Here is a 27189-nt window from a genome sequence, read left to right as displayed (position 1 = left end):
AGACATTTTAGTTTATTGTTGCGGATTTGCGGAATCAAAACACAGGCCTCGATTGATTTTGGCTAGTATGTTGTTGTGGTTGACAGGTTGAATCGGCTGCTATAGCAATTTGTGCATTTTGATTAATATACTTTTCAAATGCACTTAAAATGTAAATATCTAAAATTTTTAATTGCGATCTCTGGATTGTATTAAATTGTTATCTTTGCAATAATTTCTGCTTTTTTATCGTTTTCAAATATTTAAAAAAAATATTAAGTGTGACAATCTGTTTCTTTGTGTCTTTCAATTTGATGAGGCTTTCCATTTCTTCCTTAAATTTCATGTGTTTTTCAACAAATAATCTATAAATCATCATTGAAGATGGGTTTTTGTTTGCAACTGAAGCTTTTGCTTTGGAAAAATTTTACTTTAAAGAAAAGAAAACCTGTAAGTAAAAACTTTTTTTGTGTTCTCAAAAAGCTATAAAATTATATTGAAATTTTAAAGGATAAATATTATTTTTGCTATTTAAATATAATATTTCAAACGTAAGAATGCAGTGAAACTCACGAAATATATATATGAATAATAATTTTAAAAAATTCCTTTATTTTATGTTTTTAATTGAATGGTGCTATATATTATTTTGTGAGAGAATTATTGTTTTAACTATCTTCTGTTATAACTTCTTGAGAATACTATAATGGACGCAATAAAATCAATTTATATACTTTGAAATTTAATAATAATTATTGGAAAATTTGGGATAATAATTGAAATGATGAAAGTTATTGTGATAGTTAACATGATAGTTATTATTTCCTCCCCATGTATCAGAAAAGCGCTATTAAACTAAAAGCTTGAAGCAAAAAGAAATTGAGTTATTTAATTGTGCTCCTGGTTTGATTAGGACTTTAGATTAATATTTGAAAAAAAAAAAAATCATTTACTTTTTCTCTCTTTCTGTCTTTAATGTATAATAACTTAAGATGTTTTTCTCCGAAAAAGTGAAAACAATTTGTAGGAAATTTATTCTGATAATTATTAATAGTTTGACTTAATTTATTATTAAACCAATGAACTAAAAAGAGTTAGTATTTTAATTTAAATAAATTTTTTTATCTTAAATTTGTGAATCAAATTTTTTTTTCTTCCTGTAAAGGATGTATATACCTACAGTTAACTTTTGATATTCATTTTCAGTGTAAAACAATTATAATATGTATCAATAATTGTGTTATGACATATTGAAATAATAACTAGCATTACTTCAATATTCTTTATTCACTTTTCCAATTATTAATTTGCCTTCATTAATGAAAATTCATCACATTTATTTTTCTCTTTTAGATTGTTTTGATTTTTGAACTATTTATTCCATTGGTGCTTTTCTTCATCTTACTTGGTATACGTAAAAAACAACCAGCATATCCAGTAAACTCTTGTAAGTTTATTTATTTATGCTTTCAGGGTATAATAAAATTGTCTGTGCATTTATCTTAAAATTCTGTGCTTAACAAAAAATTAATTATTTAAATTTGATAGAGCAGAAAATATGTTCCACCAGAAGCAGTTTCAGATAAGCAATTAAAATATTAGGTGTCTACAATATTATATTTACATTTTTATCTACTTATGATTTATGCCTGGTATTCTCAAATGAAAAAAACAGTATTGTTTATACATAATTATAAATCTTACCTTTTTATATTTTGAAATTATTTTATTTGATAGTTATAAAAAAAATTGGATAATATGTTATGAAATGTTTTTTTTTTGCTTCATATTTTAATATGTCAAAATACAAAACATGATTGAAATATTGCATTTCATGGATTGTTTTGCACAGCACGGTGTTGAATAGTTGTGTAAAATTTAATGAATAAAAGTAGGAGTACTTCAATCACAGATCATAATTGCCCGACTTTACACCGTCACAATTCAATTAATTTCGATCACTATAACACTTCTAAAATGCCTGTTCCTGATATTTTGCTCAAAAATTCAAATGATTTTTATCAATCATGCATTGAAATTTTGTAGGGTTGATAGCAAGAGATTTCTGACAAACTGGATATTTACATCACTGATTGAACTACATACAAACTACTTAAAATATACTGTGCAATTTAATGTCACAAAAATGACATTAATTTCTGGTTCAGATACTATATCACCAAAAAGATTGATTTCTAAAACTTGAAAAAACACAAACACTTAATGAATCATTTAACTTAAAAAATTTTTTTTATGTGATAAATGTCTTAGAAACAAATGTCTTTATATCTTTAAAATTTGACGGTTTTAAAAAATTTTATAGGATATTAGAAAAAAAAACTGTGCTTCCATAGCTTCCTTTTTTTTTTCTTTTTTTCTTTTTTGCATGAATTAAATAAAAATGACACTTTGATGTTATTACCAATAAGAAAATTTATATTTAACTGATACCCCTGTGGAGAACTAATGATTAACAAAACTGATTTTTGATTTGATAAAATTTGATTTTTTGATAAATATTTAAACATTGATAAAAATTATACATATTGCATATTTGATAAAATATTTTACTACATCAATGTTTTCATCAAAGAGATTTTTATAAAGCTGTAACAAATTGGACACAACTATGAAATTATTTGGCAAATAAGCGCAGGAGATTTTTTATTTTTCTGAATTAGAGATTGTAATAAAATAAACTGCATATTTGATCATTTTAGGTGTATTATATTAAGTGTTTTTGTTTTTAATATATATAATATGTATTCTGTAAATGTGTTTTTTAGCCAAATTTTCTGTCTATCCGTTGCCATCAGCTGGAGTGATTGCAGTTATGCAAGCATTTTGTGACAATGGCATCAGATCTGAAGATGGTTTTTCACATTTTCCAAACAGCACGTAAGTATATTACTGAGTCTTTGCTTCTTCATTTTTGATGTTTTGTTTTGTACAGCTATAATAGCATTTACACTCACCCACACACACATATATATGTATATACAGTGAAACCTCTCGTGAGCGACCACTCTCTGTTCCACAGTAAAATGGTCATTAATGGAGGTTGGTCTTTTGTAGAGATTACCTCCATTGACTTAAAAATGTTATCAAAGGTACATAATTTTTTGAACGCAATTTTTATCAGTCTAATTTTCTTGGCGCGAAAATGTCACTTGTGTTGTTGGCATCACATAAACCAAGTTGATGAATAAAATTTAGCATCAATTAAACTGATCGCTTCTGATATAATTATGAGTAAAGACAAATTTACCAATTATGAATGATAGAACTATTTTAAATAAATGAACTATTATGTTTTTTGTTTAAATTTGCATTTAATTTTATATCATAAAAATTAGTTACCTTTTAAAAATTTGAAGAGGTTTGTTTGTTTGAAATGCTTAGTTTTCTCTAAAATAACATAAATTTTTTTATTCAACTTTCGACTCTAAAAATAAATTTTTAGAATAGAGATGTTTAAAATGAGCTCGCTAAATAAGAACTTCACTTAAATATTTTGAATACATTTTAATTTACTTATTTGTTTTGTTTATATTTTTTTGTTTTGGTATTTTTTCCATGTTTCCTTATTTGACCTTTCCCATATTTGGTGCAGAGGTTTGCCCGATCACTGGGAGAGGTTTTGATGGTCTCTCCTGAAGGTTTTCTTCAACACAAAGTCTATGGAAAAAATTCAGTGCTTCTTGAAAGTGGTCATAAGTAGAGGAGGTCACTACCGAAAGGTGGTCTTTTGGAGGTGTCACTATATGTATATATATATATATGTATGTGTATATATACATATATATATATGTATGTATATATATATATATATATATATATATATATATATATATATATATATATATATATATATATATATATATATATATATATATATATATATATATATATGTATATATATAAACACTTAGTTTTGCAGTTAAAATACAATTTTTATAGTTATAATAGCATTATTACAGTTTTAAAAACATTTTTAACTGTTATAATTGCATTTTCACAGTTATGATAGTATTCTTTAATAGTGACCGATTGCTGGTGGCTAGTATATCTAAAATGATAACTTTTTCAAACTGAATTTAACTCCTTGTGATATGGGTAAATTGTCCACAAAGTTTTCTATTTCATATACCTGAAGTGCCTCTACTTTATTTTTAGGGTTACAGAATTTTTATCAAAGTTGAACAATATATCCCATAAAAATAACTTCTTCAAACCAGACTTCACTCCTAGTGACATGGATGAAATTCCAGACATTTACAAATCAATTGTGGAAGACCCAGTTGCAGTTCATGACAGTTTCGCTCGAGCTGCTGGTATAATATTTTTGTTGTAGATTTTTAACTCTGACATTTAAAAATATTTTCATAGGAATTCTTTTCACATTATATCTTAAACAAATATATGAACTTTTTAAATAAATAGTTGTATCAAATTAACTTTTAGGTTGGTAGGTAGGCACTTTACTTAAGTCATTCTAGAGCTGCACAATGGTCTGGGAAACGTCCCTGAGGAGGATCCAAAAACATGCCATCACAATTTCATTCCTCTGCAGAGGGGATGGCAACCCTGCTTTGGTAACCCGATGACCTGTGTGCGAAAGCGAGCACTTTATGGTAGAACAGTTTAACAAGGACCGATACCGTGCACCCTTGGTCCTTAAGCAGGCTGATCAAAGTTGTCATCCACCTGCTTACTGACCGCAGCCAGCGATGCTTGACTTCGTTGTCCTACTTGGTTTACGATCAGTCATCTGCGGAACCATTTAGCCTTTAGAGGCTCATTTTTTTGAAAAACAATTTTTACTTATTTTTAGAATGGAAATGGTACATTTTAACTGAAGCAGAAATAAATCACCAAAAAACTAATAAATAACTAAAACAATTACTAATATTGCAATTAAGCAAACTATTAATAATGCAGGTCTTATGTCAGACTCAGTCTGACATAGGAGCTCAACGGCAAATTTATTATGTTGGAATGAGTCTCACATAGGATGGCAACAAGAAATTTTAAATTTTGGAATTAATCTGATATAGGACTGCAATGAAAAATTTATGATCTTTGAATGACTCCAATATAGGAGTACATCAGGAAATTTATTATGTTGGAATAAGTTCAACTTAGGACTCCAAGGGATTAATCAATTTATTTACTTTTTTTTACTCCGAGTTTTTTTTATTTTATTGAAATTAAAAAAACACTTTTATTTTTCTAATAGATAATTTTCTTATTATTATTCACCTGAATGGTGATTGTTTTCTAAATATTTCTATAGTGGATGTAATAAGTGCATTTCAAAATTCGTTTTTAATTGCTTAATAAGTTTTTTTTCAATGTTTCCTATTTTTGCATTGCAGAATGATTTATGTTTTATCAAACTGCAATATCTTTTTTCTTTTTAGATTTGCAGATTGGGGATTTAATTTACAATAGATCTGAATTCATCGATATATTATCATCTAATTTTTCATTGCCAAAACAAGATTTGGAAATATTTCTGAACTCCTCTGTTGATGCTGAAAAAGTACATGTCTTTTCATTACATATTTCCTTCATCATATATTTTTTACCTTATATATTATAACAGTAACATCAATAACACAGAGCTGCCTATATGCAGCATTGCAGGACAAAGACCGAATAAAAATGGACAGTTTTAGAGAAATAATAAGTCAATGAAATATTCCAAGACAATATTCCAATACATTCCATAAGTCAATGAAATATTCAAAATATCTTTATAAGTAATCTAATCTCGTTTATATCATTCTTTCACAGACTTTCACAAATCTTCTAAAAATATAGAATATAAAACAGAAACATAAATAATCAAACAAAAACTTTTATAATTTGGATGACTAATAACTGATAAGTTTAATATGTTATCTAATTTTTAATATATCAGCCCTTAGATAAAAGCATCGGTGCCACTGATAAGTGATAGTACAAGAGGCTCTTTTTTAGACCATCTGGAATTTTTTCTAATCAGCATATTTTGGAAATTTTCTTTTCTAATTCTCCTTATCATTATTTATCATATTATTTAAAATATTCTTCTTGAATTATTTTCAATAAGTTTTCAATCAATTAAGAAAATTTCAGGAAACATAATTTTATATTAAAAGTCAAATAACCATTTAAAAATTCAATATAAAATTTTAAATTTACCTTATTTTTACTAAACCTTCATACAATTTGTCAAATGAAAAGTAAAAATCAGATCAGGTATCCTTAAATTCATTACTTGATTTGGTACACATTGCTATAAAGGAAAGATTATATTGAACTGCTAAGTTATGTGTTAAATAAAGTAATGAAAAAAACATAGAATATTATAGACAAGCTTTTTTATGTGTAATTAAAGAGGGAATGGTTCTATATGAAGATTTTATTATACATTTTTGAAAGATGGAAAAAGATAACATTGTTATCAATGTTTGTGTAGAACTGTACTGAACACTAACATTTTGAATTAATATTACCAGGCAATTGTTAAGTCACAACCTGATTCATGAAAAAGAAAATTTTTGAAATAAAATGTAATCAAAATTTTATTTTTTTGCATTTAAAAAGATAAAGTTTTAAGGGCGTTCTTAATTTAATGATAATTGTTTTAAATTGTAATTATTATAATTATTTTTATAATTTAAATGATGAAGTTATTTATCTTTATCAGTTCTTCAATAAATGATGAACTTAATACTGCAATATATGATGAAGTAATGACACCATTAAAAGAAAGTTCTTAAAATTAAAGTGAAACCTTATATTATTGATAATTTTTTAAAGTTAGCCTTATTTTTGTTTGCCACGCCAAAATATATTTGCTGCATCCGCTTCTGTGCTACTGTAGTTCTGCTATCTGGTTTATGACTAGGAGCTACATATTTTGACTTCACTACGTGATTTTTTTTATCTATTGGAAAATAATAATTTATCATCTTCGTTTATATAATCATAAAAAAGTAGTTGTGTGTGCAAAACAATAGTTAATTATTTCCTTAAAAGGAGTTTATATATATATATATATATACATACATCAGGGTTGCCACTCCACATGGAGAACAGGGAAGACCTGGAAAATACAGGGAATTTAAAAATCTCCTAAAATAACAGGGATATGCAGGAAATTTCGATTTTTTCTTTAAAAACTGGGAATTTTGTTTCTTATTTTTGTCTTTTAAATAATGGTGACTACTCAATGTGTTTTCTATGGTATATTTAAGGTTGATATTCCAACTATACTAAACTATTTCCTTTACTATAGCATTATTTTAGTATGCTCAGCTGTTCCTTTTTTTCAGTAAGTTTCTCCAGCATTTAAAACTACCATAGTTAGCCTAATATAGCTCACAGAAGAGTGCAATAATTGTGTTTTCTCTTAATATATTGTGTATAATATATACAGGGAAAACACAGGGAATTTTTCCCTCCAGATTTGAGTGGCAACCCTGTATATGTAATATGATTTGAGTATACAAATACAATAATAATGGAAATTGAAAAGAAAAAGTATGAAATATAAAAGCTATACTTCTAATTGGTTTATTAAGGGTAATTTATGAAATTTAATATTTATAAAGTTTATTTTTATTATTTTTTCTTCATCTTTTTTCACACACTCAAATATACATTTCTGTTTTGTACTCAAACCATCAAATTTATAATTCATCCGAAAAAATTTTGTTTCCCATCTCGTGATTTTATGCACTTTCACTTCAATTTTCATAGTTTTCATCTGACTTGCTATTGATTTCTTTTGTTTTTCTTATATATGTATATATACAGCAAAATAACTTATTTTATAACATATTTCATATTAAAAGATTTTTTACTTTATCTGCTTCAATTTTTTAATTAGTAATTAATTGCTTTTTGTTTTATTGAGTGACTAATGTTTTTTTTTTAGTCTTGAGATTATTCCTTATTAAATAATAAATTTTCTTTTATGTGTGAATAAAATTAACAACTAAATAGATTTTTTTTTATGTTTAATGATGTAAATGATTTTATTTGATAAGGCCTTTTTAAAAATATTTTTATATGTATTTTTAGCTTTATACTTTATTATTTGGGAAAATACCTCAACATAAATTGAAACTCAAAGATAAACCGCAACAGCCTACATCCTACCTACTGCAATCTGTTTCGTCCAGAAAAGCTAATCCCTTGTTTATTGCATCTGATACAATCACTTCTGCCCTGATTGAGGAATCTTCTTTGCAACATTTATCTGATTTATTAGGATACCTGCAAAGACATAAAAAGAAGTTTAAAGTAATCTGGAACATTGTAGAAAACATGTTTGATGTCCGCTCTAATGTTTCTTTTTCTGGAGATGATGTGAAAGCCATTGCTGAAGAACTGAGAGTAAGATAAATAGTTTAAAATGCTACTTAATTTAAAAATTTTAAAAAAATTGTTATTTATTACATATTTCTAAGTATATATCCAATATTAGGTTACTATTTGATATTCAGCCTATTTGATCACTTATGTGTAATAATTAATTTATGTCTTTTTGTTGAATTGTTCATTTCAAAACAACTCCCTAGATAAATTAGAATTTTTTTATTAACAGTGGTATAATATTTTTGTCATAACTACAAATTATTACTGCTGCTGTTGTTCGTAACTGTGTGCTATTACTGTTATAAAATCGGCAGGTTTATTCAGTATTACTTGCAGTAGTGATAACTAATCCCATAAATGTTTTTAAAAATATTTTTTGCTCATTTAACTTATTTTAAATTACAAAGCAGCTCTATCTTTAAGCTTCTAATTATTTAAATTAAAATATACAGTACACTCCCGATTATCCGGGTTAATCACCGGGACAGGTCGCACGGACAATCGAAAAACACAGATAATCCCAAAACTTCTTTTATTAAAAAAAAAATCAATATCAGTACAAAAAATAGAAAAATTACTGACATTTGCATCATAACATCAAACTAGGAATTTTCCTTATTAAAAAATGTGTAATGCGTCTTCGCCATATATCGATACACAATATTTTACGAACCGCAGAAATGTCACCGTAATCAAATCCTCCCATATAATCTAATAAAGTTTCCACAGTGTAGCAGAATGAGAAATTGTATTTCATTCATTTACTACATCTTCTGCATCAGTTACTATCATCACTATTTGATTTAACAATATAACGATGTCTTCATCAGTCAAATACTGGAAGCCAGGCTCTCATGCATCACTTTGAAACCAATCTTCTAAATTTTCTTCACCAAGAATTTCGAAACCTTATCTTGTTCGAGAATACTGTTATCATTTGTTTCTTGAACATCTGAAAAAGATTGTTCATCAAGCGGTATGATCTTTCTCCAAGATCGTGATAACGTAGACGATTTTAATTTTGACCAGGCTGCTGATATTTCATATACTTCAATCCAATAACGAATATTGCTTCCAAAAATTTGGTAGTGTTATAACTTCATGAATCAAGTTTTTTTATTCTTGAAAATGCTTCTCTTTATATTTTTTGTGTGACTCCGGAATGAGCACGGATAATCTGCAAACCGGATAATCGAGAGTGTACTGTACTTTGTTACTCAAATCGTTTTCTCATATATTTTAAAACAGTAATATAATTTTTTTTTAAAAGTCAATTTCTACTTATGTCAACAAATAAAATTTTTATTTTAGCTACTTTTTATTAAATAATTACAATTTTTTCTCCTTTAAAAAACTGAAATTGATTAATTAAATTTAATTAATGAATTAATATTTTAAAAAAATGTATTAACATCAAGTGCCTACCACTACAAGTTTAAAAAAATGTATTTGAACTTGAATAGATGAATAAAAAGTATTTTATTCATCTATAAAAAATTTCATTCATTAAAAATTTAAACAAATTTAACAATCATCATTAAAAATTTAAACAAGTTGTATTAATATATGTAGGGAGAGTGTAAACTAATAGTAGGAATAGAAAAAAAAAAGCATGTGGGATCAGACAACTATAAAAGTACAAATTTGGTGACGTGGTCCACGCATGCTACCACATAATGTTCCTTATCTGACACAGTGAATATAAAATAATTAAGTATTTAAATGTGCACAATGAACTATTTTTTGTTCAAAGAGACCTATAAGTTAGAAATTATCACTGAAGTTATATTTAAAGTATATGAAAAACTGAATCGCTTATAGTAAGTTTTAAAACAATGACTAATGCTTAACCAATCAGAAAATTCCATTTCTATTTTCGCTCATCCCTATTTAATTAATGTACAGTAGGGAACCGATTATCCGGAGCGATCGGGACCATCGCTATTCCGGATAACTGCTTTTTCCGGTTTTCTGAATCGCTACAAAAAGTCGTTTTTTTATTGTTAAACCCAACTAAAAAAAAAAAATGTTTGGAAATAATCTTAAAAAGAAGAAAGAACGATGAAGTAGTACACTAATAATTATTTCCAAAATGATGGTAAGGTAAACATCTTTCAAAAAAGAAAGAAAAATCCTAAAATCTTATGAGGAAAATTTTTATTTTTTTAAAAATCGAATTTCGTTCCGGTTTTTTGGTTTTCCGGTTTTCTGATTTCCGGATAACGGGTTCTGTACTGTATTAATATTTGAAAAAAAACTGTATTATCATCAAGTATCATCCACTACAAGTTCGAAAAACTGTATTTGAACTTGAGTCAATGAATAAAAAGTATTTTATTAGCAATTGAAAATTTGAACAAGATATAGGGAGAGTGAGAACCAGGGTTGGGTTTTTGACGTCAAAAAGTGGTTTTTGACATGACAAGGGTATAATACTGGTTTAAACCGTCAAAAACCCGTCAAAAATGTCAAAAACTGAAGTTTGCCAAGAAAATATATAAACTTCAAAACTACCAACAGTTGCCATGCATTATATTGAAATTTAATTATACTATAGGTAATCAGCAGGTTTTAAAATATTTTTTAATTAAAATTAAGGTAAAATAACAGATTTAAAATCTCAGAAATTTATATTCAAATGCATGCGCAGAAAAATTTTGCACAAAAATTTTTTAAATATTTATATTTTGAAAAAAACAATTTTTTTTTGATACTTAAGAAGATTAAAAGTTTATTACTATGCATTTTTGACATATAAGGAACATATAACTAATATTTATAAGGAACTTACAAGTTATGTTGTATAAATACAAACTTGATACAAGTGTATAAAAATAATTTTTAATGTTATACCGAATATCTTTATTATCCAGCATGTTAATTTGAATTTAAAAGTAGTTATATTTGTGAATAATGATAAATATAATTCATATTGTTTATTATATTTATTTATAATTATTACACTTATCATTTTAAAACAATTTTTACCTCTTAATTTTTTTTTCTCCACTTGTATTAAGAATACAAATAATGCATATCTTGAAAGCAAGAAGTAATTATTCAACAGCTGAATATTTAGATATTCAACAAAACTATATAGTATTCAGCAAAATGAAATTCACAAGTATTTGGATAAACTAAATTTTCAGCATAGTAAATGAATAGGCTGAATATACTGTAAATCGACACTAACTACTCTGTGTATTTAACAGAAAGCAGTTAAATTTGTAATGTCTTATGTTAAAAAGATTATTAAGAAGATTTAAAAGAATATTAAAAAGATTTTTCTTTAAAAGATGTCTAATGTACAAAACTGCTAATGTTTATCTTTAAAAATGTCTAATTTTTAGTATAATCTATACTATACACTAAATTCGGTTATAAATAAGTTTCTTAATAATATCACTGCAGATTTTCAATAACACATGAAAATGAATGCATAATATTACAAAAGATGTGAGCTTTCAAAAGTACAAGATTTTGGTTACTATTCAAAATATAAGTGTTTCTTCAAAATTTTAAATTTATTTTTTCTAGAACATATTTAGAAACACTATCCTTTATAAAAAAAATATATAAATTTTATGCATTAATTAAATTTCACATATGAATATAGGTTTTTGACATTTTCGACATTTTTGACAGTGAGGTTTTTGACGTGACGGATTAAACCATGGTTTAAACTGTCAAAAACTGTCACATGTCAAAAACCTGCCAACCCTGGTGAGAACTAATAGTAGGAATTGGAAAATGAAGGAAAAGGGAAAAAAACAACCAATTTTCATGTTTTTTAAACACTTTTTTTTAAAAAAAAGAAATATCTTCCTTAAAACATCTTACTGATCTTAAGCTAAATAAAAAAGACACCAAGAAAAATAAGTAAATTAATAAAAATAAATGCTTTTTCACACCACGAAAAAAAAAGTTTCTAACAGATTGCTTGAATTTGCCCTTTTTCTTGTAAACTGCTAAATTTGTATAATTTTGCTTTATTATCATTTTTTATTATTAGGATATTATACTGTCACCTGGTGGAATGAGAGACTTAATGTGTCAGCAGAATGGACTAATGTGGGTTTTGACTTATGAAAACTTAACAACATCGAATCAGACGGTGAGTGCTATATTTCCTTAAATAATAAAAAAAATAGTTATAATAATGATACTAATTTTTTGAGTCATTTATTCTAAATTTTGATTTTCCTTTATAGTTAGAATTACAGTCCGCATTTTGTAGCCTGAATGCAACAGTCATGTCATCACTATCAGATGAACTCCAAAGATTCCTCGATGTTGATAAGCTGAGGGAAACTGTAAGCTTATACAGTGTCTTATTAAAATGAATTCTAAATATATTAGCTCTTTTTTTATCAGAACAATCTCTTAAAATTTTTCTTTTAGTTGCATCTTGATGATTGGAATATCACATTAGCGCAGCAGAGACTGAAGAAGTTATCTGATGATGTAAGTTGCCTTAATGTTTATGCATGCTTGTAGATTTTCATCATAATTCTATTATCGTATCTATTTTTATCAAATGTTGTTTTTCCAATTTAGAGATATCTTTTAACACACATTTTTGAAAACTTATTTAATTTTATTTCACTGTATAATATAGAACCTTTTCTTTAAAATTGTTTAGTCTTAGTTTTGGAATGAGAGTATAAAAAAGTCAAGGGTTTTCTATAATTGCAAATTTTTATTTTAATCCAAAACTTTAGCTTAAATATTACTGTTTTTTATAACTTTTCTCAAACTGTCCTCTATTTTAATTATACAGTCAACACTTAATATAATGATCCTTGTCATCTAAACCAAAATGAGTGTTATAATGTAAGATCATTATATCTCAAGTGCAAAAAGATACATAAATATTGCTCATAATTAAAAAAGAAAACTAGACTAATTTCTACAATATAATACTATACTTTTTTGAGAATTAAGAAACTATCAAAGTAATTGATAAAAACTCAATTTTTCTTTTGTTATTATGTACACAAAAGAACCATTTTAAAATATACATTTTTAGTGAAAAATACATTAAAGACAGCCATTTTGAAAGAATTGTAGGTCCAGACCACTGCAAGTTCACATTTTTTAACTAAAAAATAAACCATTCGAAGAAATTAATATTTTTAAAAAATAATGAATTCAAATTTCAAAAAGAAAAGTATGATTAATAAATTTACCATAATATTTACCAAAAAAAAAAACTTTAATAACTTTTGATCTTATGATCCATATTTCTCATTCTAACAATGCGATAGTAATTAATTCATCATTGCAACCTCTTTTAGAAAATGAATAAAAGCATTTCCTCTTTCAAAAAAGGTACTAGCATTTTTCAGCCCTGGCTATTTTTCTTTTTAAATTATAACTGGATCAAGTCCGTTCACTATGCGTTTGGTCAAGTTTAGGTATAAAGTCTAGAGGTATCTCCAGTTGTTGTGCTTTTGACTCAATTGTTAAGGCATTATATGGGACCAAACATACTCATAATGCTATGTTGGTTAATGATATCCTTTGTGTTTTGTTATCATTGTATCAATTTGTGTCTTTTAATACTAATTTCTAGTTAAATGCTGCCTTTTCAAAATAAAAATTAATAAGATATATATAAATACTCTTATCGGTTTGTATACAACTTGATCAGATAATAAAATTGATTCAAGAATGTTAAACCCAAGTAAAGTAACTATGTATATTTTTTAAAGAATAAAATATAATTAATAAATATAATATATTATTCAAAGAAATAAACTGAAAGTTTATTGTATCTCATAAAGTTTTGAATGTATAAGGAATACCTTCATTTACTTATTTAGTAAGATAAACTTTAAATCAGCAGTTTTAGAATATCGTCTCACTACAACAAGCTAGCTGTAACTTCTAAACAAAACTTGTCTGGATGGATTTCCAGCATTTGTTTATTCGCAATTTTGTATTGAAGCTTCTATCTATATATATATTTCTCTTACACTGCAACAAAAAAAAGCCTCATTACAACTCCCCGAATGGCAAAGCTAGAAAATCGACCAATGATTGCCGCTAACAATGTCAAATGCCAAATCTAGCTGAGGTGGCTTAACATATAGCACTTTTAAAAACAGAAACTGAAATAACCAGAGAGAGCTTTCTCACCAAATGTGATCTACCAGCTGCGGCAATCTCATACTATAAAGTTAGGCAGAAGTGAGTAGTCTTTGTTGATAGATCTCTATTTTAGTATTTTGTCGAAAGCGCTTTTATTCATGAATTTATATATTAGGAATTTATTTGACAATTTATGATTTATATCACAAATTTATTTGTTTTATTATTGTTATTAGTTATTCATTGAAAAATGAGTCTCGGTCGTGCTGTTACGCTTTAAGATTTTATACTATAGCACATTTCTAATAGGTTTAACGAATTACATGTCATTTATTTAAATTCAAATTTATTTTATTGACTTAGTATTTACTAAAAAGATGTAATTTTTAAACAAGAAAAAAAGTTGTTATATGGATTTGAATGATTGTTTTGAATTCTTAGAATTTTGTGCATTTGCAATGTACCTAAGTTAGTGGCGAGCTTGGTTTGCGAAGCAAACCATATAAGATTGCGTAGCAATTTTCAGGGGTTGGCGAGCGTTAGCAGGCAGGGGGCGCAGCCTACTAGTTTAATTTAATTTGCTGTCATTGTTAATATTTTTTTTATCTAAATGCAGGGTTGCCACAGGCGAGTAGAATACAACTATTAGCAACCATTTTCGGCCTGAGGAGACTAAGGCAACTTTTTTTTGCCTGTAAAGTCTTAAAAGGGAACTACTGTTAGAAGAAGGAGACTATTGGGAGACTTTTCTGAACTCCCAGCTATGTTTTTTTAGCATTAATTCGGGTGACAATCTGCACAATTTAAAAAACCCAATTTTTAATAGGATATTACGATGCCTGAATTTTGAATTTGAGTAATCACTTCACAATATGTATATATATTTGCTAAATTAATTATTGATGAAAGGGAAAATTTTTTAGAAAAAGAATTTTTTGAATGAATTCTAATATGTAAAAGTATTTAATTTTCTGCAAATACACTAATTTGTGCGATATAAAAATTTAGTGCTAGAACACTGAGGTTTATACAAACGTTATCATATTTGTCATCAATTTGACTAAATGGATCATGATATATGACAATTAAGACATTTAATAAAATTTTTGCCATATTATGGAAACTTTTTGTTCTTATTTAAGCAGCTGATTTCATAGTTTTCAGCAGCTATTTTCATGCTTTAGACTACTAAAAGCAACTATTTCGTTCATTTTTTTTCTGTGGCAACCCTGAAATGACAAATATTTTATGTTAGGAAATTTTAATTCATTCTTTTATTGAACTGCAGCTGGTAAAATTTAATGAATTTGAAGTTGCTTTGAAGCAATTAAGTGAAATAGCTTCTTCGTTACCCCAAGATGCTTGCGTCCAGCTAAATGATACTTCAACAGAAAATGATACCATTGCTGAATTTGAAGACGGAGTCACTGAACCTCCTAAAAAGGTTTTTATTATTATTATTTTTTTAAAATTTGCTTTGTTCCTTTTTATAAAAAATTTATATGAAGCTTCCAATGGAGTTAATTTATTTGGATACTGTTTTATTCATTCCTAGGCTGCCAGGTCGAATCCTCAGTATGGTTTGCTACGTATTTGGCTTGGAATGCAAAACACGATCTGTGGGAAGGTTGGGGATTTTCCCACTAGCTTACCTGATGATGGAGAGGAAGTCGATTTAGGTATATTCCTATTCATATCTACTTGTAAACTATTGTGCAAAAATATATGGTTTAATTATTCTTTGATTTTAATTTTTTACGTAAGATATTTATTTAAATTTTTTGTTAAAATAATTGTCATCAGAAAACTAAAGTAAATAAAAGTTTTAGAGATAAAGAATTTGCTAGAAAGTGAAGGTATGTTTACCCACAAGTACTTATTGTACGATCATAATGTTCTTTTTGTATGATGATTAAGAACAATTAAAATTCTGTGAGAATATCTGTAGCAAGTACTTGTTATAGTGTTTTATGGTAATTTAAAACAGTCACAGATCTGTGAAGGTATCGTTACAAGATTGTGAAGATACCATGCAAGTATGCTGCAATCATCATTCTTTATTTACAAGTAAGAAGTGTTGTACATTTAGTTAATGCTGTAAGTGTAGTTTTTTTTTGTCCACAAAAATTATTCTTTGATTGAAATATTTTTTAATTACTCTTCAGTAATATCTTAAAACAGTTCTAGTGATGTAATTTATTGGCATTCTTTAAATGTGACCATTTTTTAAAAAAAGCAATTCTTTTCTAATGAGTTTAATGATTCTTATTAAAATGAATATTCTAACCTTAGTATCTGACTAAAAAAGAAAATGAGGCTAACTCGAACTACGTAGGAGACAAGCAATGAAAAATGAAAAAAGCATTTTAAAGCCATTTAGTTCAATAGTTATTTTACCAAAATCTGGCAGTGTCAAACTTACAATCTCATATGTCTCTTAATCTTAAAGAAACTCAAAATAATATTTTGTTTATGTATAAAGTTGTTTTTTAACTTTAAAAATAATGTTTCATGTATTTTCTTTTTCTAGATAAATTGGGCATGTCTAAATATCAGCAGGAGCAGATTGGTATATTAGTTCATGTTCTTTACAGCAATCCCAGAGTATTATATGCTCCAAATAATACAGCTGCAGATGAAATAATTACAAAGGTAGCAAAAAAAATCTCTGCTTCTTTTAACTATGTAATTTTTGAATTCAGCTATTTGTTTTAAATATCTGTGCTAATGTTTTACATACATTATTTTTGAAACATTGAAACATAGTTTTGAAGGAGGGGTATGAATGATTATTACAAATAAATAGATGAGTTTTTTGTCCTCAAAAAAAAATTTTTTTAACTAATTTTCCTTTCATTGTTTTTTTAAAAAGCATTTTTTTCTACTCACTTAAAAGTTTTCAGTGAAAGAGGAATCTTTTTATAAAATTGAAAATTCTCTTAAAGAGGAAAATGTAAATATACTATCCAAATTAATTAGGACAAGTAAGCCTTAGATACGAACATGTCAAACAACCAGTAAACACAGTTTGAATAAAATGTCTTGGCTACTTTTTTCCTTCAGCAATGATGCGATAATCTTAGTATGAAGTATGATCAATTCAATAAGTACATGCATGTAAATATAGCAACATAATGTGATGCACACATGCCGATGTGGGAGGGTATGTTTTAACAAAACCTGCCCCCTTGTTGTAATTCAAGAGCAGTTGAGAGATTTCTACTGGAAAATCAAAATGATGTTGCTTTATCTGCATGGAAATTCACCAGATTTAAATACAACCTTGAATTTGTGGAATAGTTTAAAATGTCATTTAGGTATGATTGATTGTGTGATGAAAAAAAAAAGTAAATAATGCTTTACAAGTTTGGTTATATGATGATGAAATCAAAAATATTTGGTCGGCACTCAATGTTGAAAGACGTACTATAAAGACGTAGTATAAAAGACAATAATACTAATAATACGAAAGACAATAGTAAAGTAAAACTTTATCAATGTTAATTTAAGCTAACAAATGGATAAAAGCATAGTTGTTTAGTTCATTTTGTATCTATTAATTTACTCAGAGTAGTACAACTAATGGAAGAGAGATATTGAGTTTTAATCATTGTTGCACAATAATTTTATGGACTATCCCTGAACTGTGTTATATTAAATTATATTTCTCATATTTAGTGTGTCATATTATAATCATTACTAAAAGTGAAGCTTTATTTATTTTAGGCAAATGAAACCTTTGAATTGTTGGACACTGTTACTCAGTACGCTCAAAAAATGCTAAACATCTCTGAGGAAATCAGATTATTTTTAGCTGAAAACAGCACTGATCATTCACTGTCAGTTTTAAAGCAGGTATATTTTGTTTCATAGTTGTGATTTAGAATAAATATTGATAAAAAAAAAATGTATGTTTGAGAAAACGTATAATGTCCAATTATGAAATGTATGTTATATTCGTTTATTATTTATAATTGTTTTAAAAATAATTTTATGCTTTTACTTTACAAACCTCTTTTTCTTCTTCTTTTATTACGTGACCTTAAATAAAATAAATTAAAAAAATTATATAATTAAAAAGATGCTGAATACAATTAATGAATAAATACACAGAATCAGTTTTGTGTCTTGGCATTAGGATGGTTCAAAACATATGACAATTTTAAGTTATTCACATTAGATTCTGTATTTGTTTGCTTCCATTAATCAACTTCAAACACTTTTCTATTTTAAGTTTAATATTAAAGCATATTATTATTTTGTAACCCTGATTTTTCAGTAATCATAATAGAATTACCATAGTTGGAAGGTACTAAATTAAATTGAGTAATTGTTTAAGAATATAAATTTTATATTTTTGAAATTTTTGAAAGTATTTTTGTTGAAAAAATTTCTTAAAATAAGTTCTTGATTTCTTAAGTAATTATTTGCTATTACATCAAAGCGACAATTGTTTATTAATTTGTTTTAGCAATTAATAGGAATAATAGTACCTAGTAATAAAAAAAATCATAAAGTAATGGTTTTATTACTTTATTAACTTTTCATTTATTTTTTTGTAAAAAACATTTTTCAATGAAATCCATGTGTTATTTCAGGTTGCATATCGTTTTTAAAAAGTGCTTATTTTTTATTTTTGTTTTTAAAAGCTCTTAAAGGAGCTTTTTTGATTTGGTGTTTGTAAAAAGTGCTTAATTTTCTATCTTTTAAAAAGAGATTTTTCTTTGCCTTATTGATTGTAGTTCTAAATTACAAAAAATGCATGATTTTCACAATTTTCTCTGCAATATTTATCAGAAACTAGTTATTTTATCATAATTACTTAAAGTTTTTCAGTTTTATTGATTTTATGCTTATAAATTAAGAACTTTAAACGAAGGAAAAAATAATTTTTATCACTGCACAGATCCTAATTATGATTCTTTTTGGAAAGTGTTTAACAAATATTTTTTCAGTGCTTAAAAAGTACTTAAAAAGTATTTATTTTTTGTTGAAAAATCTGGCTACATACCCTGTAATTGTTTTTAAACAATCTTCATAATTCTATTTTACAGATTCATCAAAATTTTCAAAAGTACCCTCTGTTCCTCACCCTGTTTCATAGCCTTGCTTTAGAAGAGTTTGCTTCGAATACTATTATCATTGAAAAGGAAGTATTCTTGCAGCAGCTTGACTCAATAGATAATGCTGCATGCAGCTGGATTTCTCTCATGAATGGACTCAGCCTGAACATGTTTCAAGGTTTCAGAACTGAGGAAGATTTGCTAGATTATTTTAAGCATGAAGCTTATTTTGACAATGTTACTGTTCTTGCCAGTGAGTTTTCATTTTGTATTAGTAAATACTATAGACTGTGGCAGAATTTTTTGGAGCTATCTTCGACAAAACTCTCTATCAATAATATCTTTCTGCAAGACACTTTTAGTAATAATAAGCATATATGTTACACATTTAAAGTAACAAAAGTTTACAAAAAAAACTATATAATTCATATAATTTTTTTTAATAAAATGTGTAATTATTTTTTGTTTTAATATTATGGGTGATATTCTCGCATTTTGTGGTAGGGGGGGGGACACAAATTATTTCCTTGTTAGCATTTTGTAATCAATCATCTCAATAAAAAAAAAATTAAAATCAGGAAATCCGCAGTAGTAATTGCAGAAAAAAATATTGCTGGCCATAATGGCGAAATAATGTAATAAATAATATCGCATAAAAAACATTGCATTTAAAAACTATGGAGAAATCAATAGCAATAACTGCCAAAAATTTGTTAGAATTATTGCTTTAAAAAGTAAATATTCAATTGCATGATTCAAAATTTCCATATATCTTGATTTTTAAAATCCACAAGAAAATCAATACCAATAACTGTAGAAAATATAATCGAAACATTACATCGATTTACAATACTATTGACATTAATTGAGTGCATCAAAAAGTGATTATCTAAATGCATGATTCAAATATTATGTATAAATTTCTGTAGAAAAAAAGTAATTTTTTTTTTTACTTTTTAAAAGAAAAATCTTTCTACAAGAACTCTGTAACGTTCTGCGACAATGCCGCTGCGTCGCTGTTATTATGCAACAGGGGATTAGGGGTCTCTAAACTATGGCACGAGAGACAAAATACACCTGCCAGTGTTGTCAATTTGAAATGCTAGTAATAGCATAGATAATTAATAGCATTAAGCTAGTAATAGCATAGATCTAGATAATTTAATAGATTATTTAATACTTAGAAAAAACGCAATTTAATTCAAATAATTGATAGGGAAACTGTTCTAAAAATTTTACTCTCTTTCTTTTCTTCTTTAAATGAGCTCTTTAATAGGCAAAACCTTTGTCACTTGGTATTTGTTCAACTACGATAAGATGCTGAGCTGTAAATTTTGTATCATTAACATTCTTAAGACAGTCATTTTCTTAAGATAAGCACATGTTTCTCTACCCTAAGATGATATAGTGATCTTTTTTCCATGCGTTTTATTTTTATAATGTTAATATTCTGGCAAGGCCCTTGAAAATTTTATTCATTTCTTCAAACAAGCTTCTTACGTGTTTTCACCTGTTACACATATACATAATTTTTTGTTGTATTAATTTCTATAGTTTTATCATTTGCATCTAGTAAAATATTTTTTATTTTAAAACTTTAGGTGTCATATTTAATATGAGTGAGGATGGTTCAATGCCTAATCACATGACCTACAAAATAAGACAAAATGCCTCCTTTACTACTACTACCAATCTTGTGCGCAGTCGATTTTGGTTTCCTGGTCCGAGAAATTGGGGGTATGGCTACTACCAATTTGGATTCGTTTGGATTCAGGTATATCAAATCTATTTACTTAACTTTACTAAATAAAACTAATAACTTTACTAAATAAATTTTATTATCTTGACTTTTTGCTTATAATTCCTTAATATAACTTCATAATCAAATTACTTAACAGGATCTGTGAATTTTCTTTTATATTTTTTGATCAAATTTTTTTACAGTTAAAAAAATGAGTTGTCCATTAATTACTTTGCCTTTTTATTATATACTATCATCCAAGTTTTGATTTTCTAACTCAAGGATCTTCAAACTAAAGCTATTCTGTTCACATGCCACAATTTAATTTGAAAAGTTATTATCTGGAAAAATCTCGATTCTAAATAAATTTTTTTTTGCTGTAACAAACTTTAAATTGCTGAGATGAAAGTTGATATGATTTTCTTCCACTAACTGCTTTGTTATGATAGACTTATTTTTTCATTTATTTTTGATAAAATTTTAACTTTAGAACTAAATTTTCTTTGTGGGTTCTTAACTACTTCTTTTCTACTCAATGTAGGATGTTTTGGAGAGGGCAATGATCAGCATTTATTCTAAAAGGGATGTTTCTGAGCCTGGTAGTTACATTCATCAATTTCCCTACCCTTGCTACATCCAAGATCAGTAAGTAAAAATATCTCAGACTAAGCTTTAAACACAGTTATCTGCTAATATGCTTGACTTATCAGTCAATCAAATGCTCATATTATGGCTGCTTTCTTTGAATCGCAGTTATGCTTTAATTGTTTGGAGTAGTATCGTAGGATAAAAATACCTAGAAGTATTGAAATTTTAACTAAATAAAAGTTGAATTCATCATCAATGGCTTGACAGCCCAGGGTGGACCTTGGCCTTCTCTAGAAGTTTTTGCCAGGTTAACCTTTTACTGCTGGCTTTTTCCAGTTTTTGGTTTTTAAGACCAAAATGTCTTTTTCTAGTTCATCTATCCATCTCAAATTCGGCCTGCCTCTTTTTCGTATGCCAACTGGTCTGGTATTGAAAACTACGGTCTTCATCCATTCTTATAACGTGGCCGGCCCGTTTTATTCTTTGTTGTTTAATAAAATTAATAATGTCAGGTTCATTATATGAGTGATAAAGCTCTAAATTTGTTTTTTTGAATTCCTCCAAAAATACTTCTTAACACCAGGCCACTTTTTCAAGACCAGAGTAATTCAAAAATTTGAATTACTCTGGGGAAACTTTTTGCTTTGTTTTTTATTGCAAGAGATTTGATATTTGCGTACATATTTGATCTTTGCGTATTGCTGATTTCAAATCTGCAGTCCGTTTCTGTCTCCAAGCTACAGTTTTTTTTTAAAATGATATTTTTAGCATATTTTTTGTAGAATTGTACAAGTTTAAATGCGTTATGTATTACAGGGCATCACGTAAATGTTGCGACAAGCATCTAGGGAAGTCAGGGCACATTATCAGGATTAAAATTGCATAGAAACCCTTGTCCGGTAATGGCGTTGTATGCTGATAGAAGTGAATACCTATTATGAACTGTTTTTTTGTGTAGCTCCGAACAGGTCATAATAAGGAAATTACCCCATGTCGCATGCAACATTTATAGGCACGGATAGCTATGCAATTTTAGGGTTGATGATGTGCCTTAACTCCCTTAAAAGTTTGCCACAACATTTACAGAGCCACATGTTATACATAACATTTTTAAACTTTTACATTTCTCCAAAAAAAAAAATGCAAACTATAAATGTAAAATCTGTAGCTTTAGGAACAACACTAATTTCCAATATGAAATCCCCATACCCAAAGTAGGCAAAATCAAGTATTTCTAAAAATGCCAAAACTAATTTATTCCTCAATGTTATTCATAATTTTTTTTGTAGTAGGTGATACCTAAATATCGGAAATTTAGTTTAATTCCAATTTTGCATTCAAATGTTTCAAATAGCAAATTTTTCTTGCACAATTTAAAACCTGAAAAAAGGAATCAGACTTTCCTTTTATCATTTGAATTTTAATGAAAATAACAATAATATAAATGAATATCACTCATGTAAATGAATCGTTTAAAACAAACATTCAAAACAAACACAGAGTAGCTATTAAATCTTAGAATTATAACATGGAACAAAAAGTGTTATTTAAATTTTGGTTTTTCAGTTAAGAAGATAAGATTGGGTGATATAATACAAAAGTAATAAGACATTTGTTTTCTTATTGTTGTTGACAGAGTGAGGTTTTTTTTAAAGGAAATTTCTTGTAAAATTGTAAGAAAACCTATTTTGACAAACAATTTTATGTTTTTATGTAACATCAAGAATTTACCAACAATTTTTGTAATTTTGCTTTTGTAATTTCCTTTTATAGGTTTAAATCATTATTAAAAATGTGTTTAAAACTACGTAGTAAAAATATTATTCTATTGTTAAAAAAGTTTGTTTATTCTACTCTTATAAAATTATTCTTTGTAGGTTTTTATTCATGATTGAACATGTAATGCCACTTTGCCTTGCCATATCTTGGGTTTACTCTGTTGCTATGTTAGTCCAGAATATTGTTTATGAAAAGGAACAGAGATTAAAAGAAGTAACTACTTTACTTTTGGAAAACTTATTTTAGTCAAAACAATATTTTTCTCATTCATTATTAGTAAGGCCCGGATTTTGATGACATTTGCATTTTTTTTGCATTTTTGGACATTTTTTGTCCTTTAGAGCATTTTTTGAGATTTATAGGTCATTTTCTTCAAATTTTGGGGGCGTATTTTACATTTTAAAGCATTTTTTCAATTTCTTGTTAATTTTTTCTAATTTTTATTATTTTTTACAATTTTTTATTATTACACTGGCTTTCAAACAATGAAGAAAATCTCTAGGATATTAACAGGTGAAGCAACATCTTTTCAAATTGAAGAAGAATTGTCAGTAAGTGTGACCGTCCTTTTCAAGTAAGCACCAATAACATCAGTAGACGTTGAAAGAAGCTTCTCCTGGTATAAAAATTTGCTTTCAGACAAGAGACGCTCGTTTACAGTTCAAAATATTAAAAAAAAATTTAATAATCCACTGTAATTCTGATATTTAGTAATATTATGAGATGGAAGTTGTTATATTCATTTAAGTTTCTATACAAAATGAAAATGTTTTGGAGTCAATATATTTTCCTTTTTTTGTTATTTTAGGATATAAAACATATTTTTCAAACTTTAATGAACGTAGAACAAGTATTGCATTGCTTTATATTTTTTGAAACGACTCATAATAATTTTAAAGAGTAAAAAATTGTTTTTGTTCAATATTTTTACTTCTATTTAAGTCATGTCATAAGGCATTTTTAGCACAATTTCCGCATTTTAAGGGCATTTTTTGCACTTTTAAGGGCATTTTTTGCACTTTTTAAGGGCATTAATTGAGATTTTTGAGGTCATCAAAATCCGGGCTCTAATTATTAGTTATTGTAGATTTAACACTTTATCATTTAGTTTTGTTCCAAAATTTAATTATTCCATTATTTAAAACGTAAAAAATCTTTTAAAAAATAATGAATCGGTATTAATTAATTCCCCACAATCAAGCAAATAATTCAAAGGCATATATTTACACAATTAATAAAGCTAAATAATTTCATTTATTATTATTATTATTATTATTTGTCCTTCCCCTTGATTTAATGTTAACAGAATAAATAAAATTTGTTTTTGAAGTTCAATTCTTCAAAATAAAGAACTTACTATACTCAGTATCATTTGGCACCTAAGATGGTGATATTTATCATGTCAGACTTATAATAGTTAAGATTTATCACAACCAAGTAATTTTCTCGATGAATTCGCATTTAAGTACATAATTTAGTAGTTATAACAAGCACATTCCAAAAGTGTAACAATAATGAGCTTATAGTTTCTGTTAGCATTCAACATTTGATGACATTGTTCCCACATGCCGTTTATCTGGATTTTATCTGTGTTTCCTTAACATGATGAATAAAAAATAATTATCATAGGACATGTAATAAACTCCTAAAGAAACTTATCTTTGATAGAATAGAACTGTAAGCAAACTTTATTAATGTTACTTTTAAAGTAATTGAAAAAAACAAAATTATCTTCGATTTGTATGAAAAAAATTCTTTTTCACACTTCTCTCTAAGATGGTGCAAGTTAAATATTTTAAAGGATTACCTAAAATTGCCCTTACAATCATTGTCTAAATTTCATGATCTTAACACTAATAGTAAGAGTAACTTAACCTGGTTCTGGAGTTTTAAGAATGAGTAATAGTTAAACACCCAAACTCTTCCTTCTTATTAGTGTAGGTTGTTATATATTTAACAACTTTGTGTTGCTATAATTTTCTTTCTTTGAACAGGTCATGAAAACTATGGGGTTGAATAGTGCTGTTCATTGGTTGGCTTGGTTTATTACCAGTTTTCTTCAAATGAGTATCACAGCAGCCTTTTTGACTGTAATTCTAAAGTATGGCCTGGTTTTGACTTACAGTAATCCATTACTCATCTTTCTTATGTTGGAAATATTTGTTGTGGCTAACATTGCTTTCTCGTAAGTACTTTTTTTTGTAATTATACGTGTGATCAAATATCACTTACTTATCTTTTTAGTTACATTATTACTTGTTTGCTACTATTTTAAACCAGGATTGGCAAAAACCATAATTTTTTATAATAAAAAAAATCGATTTTTTAATTATTTCAGATTTTTTTAAAAATTTGTATTTGCATTTATCAATCAAAGTTTTAATAAAGTGTATTTGCTGAATATTATTTAAAAACACTAAAAAATAAATTAGTTAAATCCTATTGGTTTTTACATATATTTATCGAAGTTCAAATAAAACTTAATAATAAATGCGATTCCGAAACACTATTATAACTAAATCATTAATACTTCCAACTAAAATTAATAAAATTTTTATGTGACTAGTACAAACTAGTCAATGAAAAAATAAAATCATAGTTGCTTTTTTTCAATTACAACACTCTCATAAATTTGTGAAGACAGAGACTAAATATTTCAGTTAGACATCAAAAGAAAAAGAAATTAATCTAGATCAGTAAATTTTTTTTCCTTTCTAAATTAGTCTTTGCAGAACAAGTTTTCTTCATTAATTTCGTATACAAGCTATAAATTTTTTAAGACTTCTTGTATTTAATAAACATAAAACCAAAGGGGTATTTTTGAAATAAAGTTATTTAATAATAAATTATTCTACTTATTGTAATTGATGTTATAATTTGAAAGTTTCACATCAGTTTTTTCTGTATTTAGTCTCCCTCTCTCTCTCTTTTTATTTACTAATCTATTTTGAGCATCAAACAATAGTTTATATGTATATCCCCTCTCAGTATTTCTATTGATAATATCTTTAATATCAATGAAATTAGATTTTAAAAAAATCATATCCTTCAGAGTGTATTTATATACTAAATAAATATACTCTTAATATATAATAATAATAAATATAATCTTAATATACTCTTGTATGAATTAAATTAAAAAAATATTTTTGAGTTTAATCACTGATTTCTATAAAAAAATAATATTAATTGATTTAAATCATGCTAACCCTGTATTAAAGAGTGTGATAAAGCAAAAAAACTCATCTATTTTTTTTCATCCAATAAATATAATGTTTTGTAATTAAAAAAGGTAGGCTATATATACAAAATAAGTTTTAGATTGTATTTTAATTAAAAACAGCTTAGTTGTCTGAAGAAATTGATACATCCAAAAAAAAAAAATTAAAATAAAATAAAAATAATAATAATCTTTACTAACAAAATTTTAAGTTTTCACATACAAATGATTTGTTTTTCTTAATATCTGTTTGACTATTTTCATTTCAACTGATTGAATTTTTGTTTACAAACCAACACTTGTTGATGTATTATCATATTTAATTTTTTTTATAATAGTTTATTGTTTTGAGC

The 27189-nt window shown here is 26.6% G+C and overlaps 1 protein-coding gene across 4 annotated transcripts in view; it reads left to right on the top strand.

Moving 5' to 3' along the window:
- The first annotated feature begins 9 nt into the window (after positions 1 to 9).
- Positions 10 to 27189, top strand: part of LOC107438538 (ATP-binding cassette sub-family A member 2) — an 81245-nt gene continuing 54065 nt past the window's right edge. For all 4 annotated transcript variants that reach the window (XM_087153483.1, XM_087153485.1, XM_043048194.3 and 1 more), the window contains exons 1-18: positions 10 to 429; positions 1333 to 1426; positions 2766 to 2877; positions 4156 to 4313; positions 5403 to 5524; positions 8056 to 8370; positions 12365 to 12466; positions 12564 to 12665; positions 12754 to 12816; positions 15734 to 15889; positions 16001 to 16124; positions 16976 to 17097; positions 18172 to 18300; positions 19500 to 19761; positions 21110 to 21282; positions 21791 to 21894; positions 23715 to 23829; positions 25611 to 25801. In XM_087153483.1, the coding sequence (XP_087009609.1) occupies positions 364 to 429; positions 1333 to 1426; positions 2766 to 2877; positions 4156 to 4313; positions 5403 to 5524; positions 8056 to 8370; positions 12365 to 12466; positions 12564 to 12665; positions 12754 to 12816; positions 15734 to 15889; positions 16001 to 16124; positions 16976 to 17097; positions 18172 to 18300; positions 19500 to 19761; positions 21110 to 21282; positions 21791 to 21894; positions 23715 to 23829; positions 25611 to 25801 (2510 nt within the window). In that variant the 5' untranslated portion in view covers positions 10 to 363. The remainder of the gene's footprint in view (positions 430 to 1332; positions 1427 to 2765; positions 2878 to 4155; positions 4314 to 5402; positions 5525 to 8055; positions 8371 to 12364; positions 12467 to 12563; positions 12666 to 12753; positions 12817 to 15733; positions 15890 to 16000; positions 16125 to 16975; positions 17098 to 18171; positions 18301 to 19499; positions 19762 to 21109; positions 21283 to 21790; positions 21895 to 23714; positions 23830 to 25610; positions 25802 to 27189) is intronic.

The sequence above is a fragment of the Parasteatoda tepidariorum genome, chromosome 10 (genome assembly GCF_982258835.1).
Source record: "Parasteatoda tepidariorum strain Cologne lab strain chromosome 10, Ptep-v5.0, whole genome shotgun sequence".
Lineage (NCBI taxonomy): Eukaryota > Metazoa > Arthropoda > Arachnida > Araneae > Theridiidae > Parasteatoda > Parasteatoda tepidariorum.
The sequence above is the reverse complement of the archived record's forward strand: the minus strand, read 5'-3'. Positions and strand labels throughout refer to the sequence as shown.